The following is a 9,903-nucleotide window of genomic DNA, read 5'->3' as shown; positions in this document are numbered from 1 at the left end:
GGCTGGTGGTTCAGGGGCAGCTGGAGCCGGGCCGTGGGGCGGTGGGCCGAGCTCTGAGGCGAGTGCGGCCGGGCTGTGAGGGGACAAGCCGGGCCGGGCCGTGAGGTGAGGTGAGGTGAGGTGAGGCGGCAGGCCGGGCTATGAGGCGGGCTCCGCGGGAGGCTGACGGCGCTCAGCGGGCAGCGGTCCCGCCGCACCCCCGAAGGAGGCCGGAGCAGGTCCCCCGGCCGAGGCGTGCCCCTGGAGGAGCCCCCCCCGCTGTCTCTGGGAGACAGGCTTTACAGCCCAAGCGGAGCGGAGCTGAGAGTATTGCAGGTGGTTAAATAAAAGCCTTCGCTGGATATTAACTGGGAAAACGCAGGACTCGACCACTTCCTCTCCTTAAAGGAAAAAAATTTATCATGTTCTAGTCTCTCTCCTGCCAGCTGTTGGCCAAAAGGGAACTGAGGAGTTATGAACAGGGAGAAGTAGCAGACTTGAACTGAAACGCCCTTTTGGTCTCAATTTGCGGAGAGATCGGAAGTCACAGTAATGAAAAAATAGAGTGTGGAAAATAAATGAGTGCAAAAGACTGGAGTTTCAGACTGCTTGGAGGACAGGGTGTAAGTACCTCAACATAAAATGCTGGCTGGCGCTGGGTGTGTTAATAAAGCCGTGCACGGTAAAGGCTCACACTGTGAAATTACTGCCAGCCGTTCACTACCTCCCCGTTGCAGCAATTTCTGTTTAACTGGGTGTTGTCTCAAGCTTCTTCCCCGTGAGCATTTCCACCTAAACGATGTCCCGTGGCTACTGCCTCTCAGGGTTGGATGGTCCTCTTTTGCCAGGCAGCACTGGCATTAGCGAATAAACCAAAAATAGCTGGTTTGAACAGTGTGATTGTTATTAAAAATGGTATCTAAAAATACCCGCTTGAAGACAGAATGCATCACTGAGTGTATCGAGTTGCCTGACAAGTTACTTGCAGCAGACTTACAGCAGCATGTGTCAATAGGGCAAATGGTTCACTCATGGTTCACTTGATCCTAGACACGGAAATGTAATTCATCTTCTGTGAGATTTTTGTAATTCCCATTTCTCCCTGTCAAAAGAGCATGTCCCTGGATGGTGATGGATGGATTTGTACCTTGATCTTACATAGTTTGCACAGCACATTTTACACGAAGTGAACAAAATACATCCAAACTGATGGTTGAAAAAACCCCAGAAATAAGGTGTAGTCATAGGCGTTGGCGTTCTACAGTACCCGTGGCCTTTTAACAGGCTACATTTCTGCTCTGCATTGTCCCTTTATGTTTGTTGTCACTGCTCACAGTTTTAAATTCCTCGTGAAATGACTAAAAGTCATCTATGTGGAAGTCTTCCCCACGCTGGCACGTCCTCCTGCCGATGGAGCATTGGCAGCTTGTAGCTGTTTTCTCCATAAATATAATTACAAGCGTGTGGAGCCGTTCTGTTAGGCGGATAGAGTTAGTTTTGCTGTATAACGTAAGGCTTCTAAATACATTTGCTGTTGTCTCTTTGAAGCTCTTCAGCGACGTTCAACTGCCGGTGGGTTTTTCACTGGAGTTCAGAGCCACCTTGCGGCGGCCCCGCCGGCCTGGACACCGCCTTCCCTGGAGCTCCAGAGCTGGAAATCTCCACCTCTGGGGTGAGTGGCAGCAGGAAAAGCTGCAGCTGCTTTTGGAGATGGTGAGAGGTGCTGCTTAAATGTGCTTTTTGAATCCGTTTTTTGTTTGTCTTCTGGGCGGCACAAAGAATCATCCCTGGATCTTGGGTTTTGTCTTTTCCTGAGCAAAGCGCTTCATTACATGGAAAAAAGAAACATCCAAATGAGCAATTATGTTGATCTGTGCTGTGCCGTGAAAGGTAGGGAAATAGAGAAATTCATTTCAAAGCACACGGCTCTGTTGTTCACCCAGAGTGCAATTATCACCATGCCTGGGTGTAGAGAAAGCAAAATAAATGGTCCACGTTCATCCTCTTTAACTCTTAGAATTCAAAGCGGAGTGGCCACATCCAGACTGTCTGCTGGTCCCGGACTATCCTAAGGAAATACTCTGCAAAGGTCCAACTAACCCAAGTCAAACCCATAGCAGGGACTCTTCTTGTAATTGAACAGTACAGATATGGTTCCATCACCCAGCTATGGTCTGGGCCATAATTCCCTAATTTTCTAGTGAAGTCTTGCATCTGCATCTAGCATCTTCCACACGGGCTGAAGGCAAAGGGCCTGATGTTTCATTTCTCACCTTTCAAGAAAGACTGAAGCAAAGGCTATGTAATTGCTTGACCTAAAGTTTCAAATGCTTTATTTATTTTTTTTCAGAGGCTTTATATCGGGAGACCCAGCCTTGTGACTCACTCGGGATGACATTGCGCTCTTTTCACTGTCCTAGGGTACACTCCTGCAGGGAACATCTACGTCACTGTGGTTATCACACATTTATACTTAAATGTGAAATATGTGGAACTTGATCATGGCCTGGGTTTCATACTTTGTGTAAATTTGCTACCTGCCACCTTTCTCCTGCAGTGGATTTAGCCCGTAAATACCAGTGCACTATGTGGTACCTACTCTGAGCTGTCTAAGTGGAAGTGAAAAGACCCTTAATTTATATTATCTTCCCAGTTAGATATATTTGCTTCTCTTCTTATTTCTTCAGCCCATCCATGAAAGCATGGAGTGAACCAGCTTCAAGAACAGTGGAGATCAGGGGCAGAGCTGAGCTGTACACAGGAATACTCTTCTCTTCTTGCCTGGGTCAGTGCATCAGGGAAAATGGGAATCTGACCAGCGTGGCAGCGCTGCGAGCGCAACAGAAAGAGCACTGCAAATGAGCATGGTGGATAATAATCTGTGGAAGTGCTTATGCTTCCTTCTTGGGGTGGTCCCCGAGAGCAGAGGCGGAAAACCTGGGAAGAAAATAATGAAAAGAGACTCTGGGATGAGGTGGCTTTTTCTTCTCCTCAGGGAATTTTGTACAGGACCGATTCTGTATTCAAGCATGGTCGTGGTCCAGAAGGCACCAGGGAATGTAGCCAGCTCACGTATTTCAGGGGTGAATTTGAACTCTATGTCGTAACTTTTATATCTTCTGATCAAATCTGCATGATATGCTAAACTGAACGTCTTATAGAAAGCTGAAACTTCACTTCCAGTAATCCCTAAATGTGCACTCTCTAAGCAGAGCATTAGTTCTGCTGCACCACATACATCTGTATGATTGATGAAGAAAGTATGAACGAGGAGAAAGAAGACACCACTTCTTAGCTTTCGTTGCTTGTGCTGGTGGTTTTGAGATTAAAACACAGCCTTTTGTTTTTTACTTGATTTAATCCAATTGGCATTTTTTGTTGCTGAGAAGACAATTCCAGTCAATTACTGGAGATTGTTTCCAGATTATGTTCCCCCTTCCCCCCTCTTTTTGCTAAACAGATTTTCTAAAGGGCATGTCTGTAACTCAGATAATTTTGTGTTCAAGCATAAATCTGTACCAAAAGCGTGGAAGCTCGGTGGGGAAGGTAATTTTTCTCCTTTTTGTCAATAAGTAGGCAAGTGAGTACATTGCCTGCTGTGGCTGAACGTGCTGAGGGAGCCGTGTGTGCCAGTAATGGCATCCTGAGTCCCACACACCGACTCCTAACGCTAGCAACAAGCATCCTGCAGTCCTCATGCAGGCAAAGCCCCTCGGTGAAGTAAGGAAAGCAAGAGCCAGCTAAATATGAGCAGTTTACAGGTTAGTGCTAAAAAGCTCTGAGTAGCTGCGGGGGGACAGGCAGAAGCGTTAAGTGTCTGTCTCTCTGAGCTGCTGAGAGTTTCTGGGACGTACAGGAACCAGGCCGCTTGTGGCGTGTCACAGCAGGTCCTTTGCTTTCTGGTGTCCCTGAAGAGAACAGAATTCAACTCTCAGGTCCCCTTGTGATCAGTGCTCTCAGCAGAGAAGCCAGATCCGGAAACTGGAATGCCAAGGCACAGAAAGAGAAGGTGAAAAAGACCTGTGTATTTTCATACAGAGGTTTAGGCTAAGTAGAAGGCAGGTAAAAGCACGTCATCCCACACAAGAAATGCTGTATGAGACCCACTGGCACCACTTTTCCAGGGAATAAGTGGGGCAAGTCAGAAGCTGACAACTTTATTTTTGTCCAGTTCCCATGGCCAGGCAATCAGATTCACAGTCAGGAAATATGGTCTGGTAGGGTAAAATTAGACCGACACAGAAAACTGAAGTGGCCTTAGGTCTTCAGCTGACTTCACATTGTTCAAGTGAAGTCAAAAACAAGTTCCTCGTCCTTAAGCAAAAAATTTTAGATCTAAACGCCTTCATCTCAGTTGAAGAACTCTTGTGTAGCTGTATGAAATAAATGGGCTGACCACATAACTACTCATCAGCAGTTACGTGTCTGCATCCCCGGTAGTGCCTTCGGAAACAGTTCTCTCTGCAGAGACCAAATGAATCCACCTCCGGTTCCCTTTGTTCTCAGTTTTCAGTGGTTGCAGACACCTCACAGTCTTTGTCTACCAGGAAAATTGAGACAGAGAGAATAGAAATGACTTGTCCGATGCCAACAGGGAATTCAGTCTTGGTTTCTGGACTTCAGGCTAATATCCTTAACACTGCACAGTTCTCTCTCTTTAGATTGTCCACTTGATAGACTTCATTTCACTACTTTGAGGATGATCAAACACTGGAAAAGGCTGCCCAGAGAGGCTGTGGAGACTCCAAAACCCAACTGGACACATTTCTGAGCAGCCTGCTTCAGTTGACCCCACTCTGAGCAGGGTAGGGTGGACTAGATGGTCCCTTCCCACCTCATCCATTCTTTGATTCTGCAATTCCTTTCCTTACGATGCCTCAGCAGATCTGGAAAGGGGTGTCTTGAGGGTCTGTCTGGCAGGTCTGCTGCTGCTTTACACTGTAGTACTGTCAGCCTCCCTCCCGCCCCCAAGTAGTTTGAGCCACTCAGTACTGAAATGCTCACTCAGGATGACTCTTTTGCAATAGGAACGAGGAAATTTCTAAAGTAAACATGCTATGATTTGTTAATGAATTGTGTAACTTCCACTTTATTGCCAGTAAAGTAGGTTTCCTTAAAAAACAATGATGTCATCAGGTTCCCTTTGTAGATTGGTTGGCTATATTAAGAAACAGCAACCTATTCCTTTAAATACTGTGGTCATCATGACAGTCTTTGAAGAGTGGTGGTAGGTTCTCTCTGCAGGGGAACCAGTGACTTAAGGGAGCTGAAGCAGCAACAATATTAAAAGAAACCAATCTAATACTGAACGTCAAGAAAGAGAAGAAGGTTGATGCTGGAAATCATTGTCCTGTAAGTCTGAGAAACTTCTATCTCTTATAAATTAATAGTGAATATACGAGGACTGAGAACACGTTCTTTACTCCCACGTGACAAGAGATGTCTGAGGAAAAGCAGCAGGGACTTACACAGGATAGCTGTCGCCAGCGGTAGAATTCTACTGGCAGACCATGGCAGGAAAAATGTAGTCAATAAAGCCAATTCAGGTAGTTGTTCAGTACACTGTTTTGTACTCCGTCTCACGCACAAAATTAAGTCATTCAATCTAGAAAATGAAATCTGTTATGGACTGAACACTGATCATAAAGAATCTCTGAGATGATAAAGCAGAAATATAGGGCACTGCAGGAGTTTTAGTTACATCCAGACTTGGTTTATACCTTCATTTTTTGATCTGTAATAACAGTCAAGTGCAAGGTACTCACAATTTCAGAATATTCTGATAGCAGAGAAATTAAAAGGGGAAAAAAATAGGGAATGAAGGTAAGACAGGAGTATGGAGAACTGTCTCTGATAGCAGAGAAATTAAAAGGGGAAAAAATAGGAAATGAAGGTAAGACAGGAGTATGGAGAACAAAAAGGAGATAAGAGGAAGAATTCCCAACTATGGGATTTCTCTCCTCTTTTCCTTTTACCCTCCACAAAAGCTTAAAACTAATCAATTTTTCCATTTTGTTCTTCATCTTGGTTTTCAAGGGATGGCTGCACTCAGGAGAAAGCTAACTGTGGTCGGAGACGACCGCTGTGGTAAGACCTGCCTCCTCTTTGCTCTGCATCACCAACAGCTTCCCCAGCCCTACGAGCCAACCCTCTTTGACGCTTACACCGCTGACACGGAGGTAGATGGGAAGGAGATGAAACTAATTCTCTTCGACGTGGCAGGGAAGAACGAATTCAGTTACCGAAATCTCCGCTCTGTGTTCTACAGGGACACCGACGTCATCTTAATGTGCTTCTCCGTGGACAGGCCTGACTCACAGCAAAACATCCTTGATTTTTGGGTTCCCGAAATCAAAATGTTCTGCCCCACTGTACCTATTATTCTGGTGGCTACCAAGATAGAACTAAGGGGCGAGGAAGGTATTAAGAAGAAACTAACTACTCCAGGCAACCAGCCAATTAACGCCACAGAAGGAAAAGCTTTAGCTGCCAGCATTGGGGCATATGCTTACCTGGAGTGTTCTGCCAAGACAAAAGAAGGTGTTGATAGAGCCCTGGAGATAATTAGCCAATGTGCATTAAATGAGAAAAGGAGGAGAAAGAGGCACTACAGGCGCTGCCGAATTTTGTAAGAGGAGTGGACATTATTTTGTTGCTGGATTTCATGACGTGGAAAGGTGAGCAGATGTCTTCGTTGCTGTGCAAGAGTGCTTTAAGGGCTGCTTTTATGTTATAGGAGGAAAAAAAATCCTTTATGTCTGCACAGTGTCACACTTTAAAACTTGGATTTGTTTCCTTCTCCACCTCCAAAACATGCTGCGGAGCACAATTCCAGATTGGCATTGAGTACAGGTCTTAAGAAATGGAACAACCAAACTACATATAGTTCTCCACAGACATTTTTTGGTCAAGGGAGATGCACACAGACTAGGAAAGGATCCTAAACCAGAACTACTGGGACAAGCACAAGAACATGTTTCTCAGTGAATCTAAATCCAGTAAATCTTCCTGGTTGCAAGGCTTAGTGACAAGCAGCTGTGCTGACATGGTTTCCTTGTATGTGCTGCCTTCCATACACTTCCTTGAAGGATGTCCTTAGGGAAGGGTGTCATCACACACGTATCCAATAGTCTGCTGTACTAATAGCAGTGGGTTTCCGACTGGCAGAACAGGTCTGACTTTCTCTAAGATTCATTCATAGAGCTGGGCTGGGCTTGGCTCCATAAATGCATCAGGAATGCAATGTATAGCATAGGGTACAGTGAAGGCAGTGCTATCTCCACCTCTTCCTCATGTAGAATTAAATAAACTGGAGTAAAACAGTCCTGCTCTGGGGTAGAATAATCCAGTTCTTGATAGAATGCCTACCTTACAGGGAGAGAAGTAAAAAGACCAGACTTCAGTTTCTAAAGCTCTTTGTTCTTATGATCTGAATGTATCTTAATTTTTCTGTCTTTCCTTAGCACTTGCAGGCAGAAGATGTGAAGTAAAGGGAATGCCAACAGCCATTCTCTCAGCTTTGCAAGTCATTATCAATCTGGAAAGAGACTGAAACATGCTGTCAACCTGAGCAGAAAATCTCAGAGAGGCACAGAGATGGACCAAAATGGCAAGGCGTTGGGTGCATCTCCATACTCCTCCCTCCTCTAAAGCACTGGTTGCTGGCAGCCCAAGGAACTGAGTTATGGACTGACATTAAAGGCACAATGCTGAGAGTGGGCAAATAATGTGACTGCAGGATTTGAAGGCACATGCAGTAACACAGTAAGTGGGCAGAAAAATGGTTTAAGGTAAACTCCTTCTGGCCCTATAGCGAAGGTACGAGGCTAATTGAGTGTAACTGTCATGAACTAGGAGAACATGGAAGTCTACCTCTTTCTTTTGCTGACTTCCTCGGTGGTGGTTTCATCACTCTGGCAGCTTGGTTACAGTTTCCCAGGGGGAAACAAAACAAGAGTAAACACAAATTTCTAAACCGATTATGCCACCTGGAGCTGTACACTTAGCAAACTAGCTTTTCCAGGTGAGAGACCTAATAAAATACACACCTAAGATTATTTTCTTACCCGTTCTTCCCACCAGTATTTGTCTATTGATGGTATCACGGGTAGAAATACTTGGGGTTAGCCAAGTATTCATTATTGCTGCTTTCCCTCTACATCACTTTTTAGTAGCCGTTTTGAAGTCTGCAATCACGCTGTGGCATAATAACAAATGCTTTAAGGATGACACTTTACATTTCCAACCGTACCTTTCTTCCAAGAATCTCTGAGCACTTTTCAACACGAATTACCAGCCCACCTCTTGGTGATAAGTAGGTGCTATTTCCATTTTCAAAACCGAGAAACTTAAACTGCTGCCTAAAGTAACTGTGAGCCATCTACTTCTTGGAGCTTTCTTTTTCTTGACTTGCTTTCCTTGCGCTTTCCCTTTTCCCTCCTGGACCATTCTTAACCTCAATTTCCTCTCCTCTCTGTCTGTAATAATCCCCTCAGCGCTACCTGATATTGTACCCAAACTTTAAAACTCTTCTCCCCATGGAACTGGGATGTGAACGTGTGCCGTGCCTAAGAGCTCTCCTGCTTCAGGTAATAACATACATTAGTACATTTCAAAGAGCTGTATTTATGTAGATAGGTTTAAATTGTTATTTCCATTTTATATGTGTGTGTGGGTGGGTGGGGAGGATTGGACTGCAGATAAGTTAAAGAACACAGGTGTCTCAGGTGCCTCTGATGTGGGGTATTTAGTTTTTTGGTTTTTTTATCAGAGTTAGGTCGATGGTTGGACTAGATGATCTTAAAGGTCCCTTCCAACCTAGACAATTCTATGATTCTATGACTGGATTGGAGAGAGGCAGTTTTGCAGAGATCCTAAGCACTTACTGTTACCACTACTTGGAAATTGAGACCATTTTGGCAAATCCGAGCTTATGCTGCATGTTGCTTAGTAGTCAGCGTATTGACTGGCATCTGTTTTCAGTCTAAATAAGCAAGTGTTTTCCTCCAGAAGGGAGCTTTGTTCAAGATAAGGGTAACTGGTTTCACTCCCAGTATCTCTGAAATAAACTGTTGTTACACTCATCGTACTTCCTGTTTCTTAACATTAACATTTTTATTGTTTTTATGTGAAGTAAGAGGTTGGCAATATGTTTCCACTGTATACTCCTCTGCAACTGGGAAAGAGAAATCCGTGGGAGATTCTTCATCATCCTTTTGCTAAAGCTGTATAAATTCTATTTTTTTGCCACTTCTGTCAAAAACCCCAAATGTTCCTCCTCTCTATCTGTCTCAGAGCACTTTTGCAAGAGCAGGTTACCATGTGACTGTTCAAGAAATCTGTTGGACAGTTGTCCATGTTTTAGGGCATCTGGCTCCCATGAGAAATCTCAATAGTTGCCTTTTTTTTGTGTGTGTGTGTGTGTGTGTATTTTAGCATTGGCCTGTGATTCAGCAAGAAGGGGATATCATAGAATCATAGAATGGTTTGGGTTGGAAGGGACTTTAAAAATCATGGAGTTCCAACCCCTCTGCTGTGAGCCAGGACACCCCCTTACTAGAGCAGGTTGCTCAAAGCCCCATCCAGCCTGGCCTTGAACACTTCCAGGGATGGGGCATCCACAGCTTCTCTGGGCAACCTGTTCTAGTGTCTCACCACCCTCACAGTGAAGAATTTCTTCCTAATATCTAATCTAAATCTCCCCTCTTGCAGTTTAAAACAGTTACCCCTTGTCCTGTATAGTCAGGATATTAGTCTAAGACATCTGGGGTTGCTTCTCTCCTCCTCCACAAGCTCCGGGCTGTAGGACCGTACAGAAGAAGACTCTGCACATCTGCACTGCCAAGTGGCTGGAAGGAGGCATCCCTCCATAGCAGTGTGGAGTCTGGTGGGGGCTGGTTCATCCTTCCCATCCAGGACTGTGCC

The 9,903-nt window shown here is 44.9% G+C and overlaps 1 protein-coding gene across 7 annotated transcripts; it reads left to right on the top strand.

Moving 5' to 3' along the window:
• The first annotated feature begins 113 nt into the window (after positions 1–113).
• LOC106896720 (ras-like GTP-binding protein RHO) lies at positions 114–9,544 on the top strand. Of its 7 annotated transcripts, none has more exons than XM_014956912.1 (5): positions 114–602; positions 1,528–1,651; positions 2,667–5,331; positions 6,016–6,656; positions 7,443–9,067. In XM_014956912.1, exon 4 carries the CDS (start codon positions 6,018–6,020, stop codon positions 6,609–6,611), a length of 594 nt encoding a protein of 197 aa, XP_014812398.1. In that variant the 5' UTR covers positions 114–602; positions 1,528–1,651; positions 2,667–5,331; positions 6,016–6,017; the 3' UTR covers positions 6,612–6,656; positions 7,443–9,067. The 7 variants fall into 7 exon arrangements, 3 of the variants coding, with proteins under 3 accessions (XP_014812398.1, XP_014812397.1, XP_014812396.1); XM_014956911.1 differs by having other exon boundaries at positions 1,528–1,692; XR_001413671.1 differs by lacking the exons at positions 114–602; positions 1,528–1,651; positions 2,667–5,331 and adding an exon at positions 9,415–9,462 and having other exon boundaries at positions 5,859–6,656; positions 7,443–7,743; positions 8,475–8,567.
• Positions 9,545–9,903: the final 359 nt, after the last annotated feature.

This window comes from Calidris pugnax, unplaced genomic scaffold, assembly GCF_001431845.1.
Source record: "Calidris pugnax isolate Ruff unplaced genomic scaffold, ASM143184v1 scaffold171, whole genome shotgun sequence".
Lineage (NCBI taxonomy): Eukaryota > Metazoa > Chordata > Aves > Charadriiformes > Scolopacidae > Calidris > Calidris pugnax.
The sequence above is the reverse complement of the archived record's forward strand: the minus strand, read 5'-3'. Positions and strand labels throughout refer to the sequence as shown.

Excerpts from the sequence above, each read along its gene's own strand:
- LOC106896720 (XM_014956910.1), top strand. The coding sequence starts at position 5,886 with ATGGAGAACAAAAAGGAGATAAGAGGAAGAATTCCCAACTATGGGATT.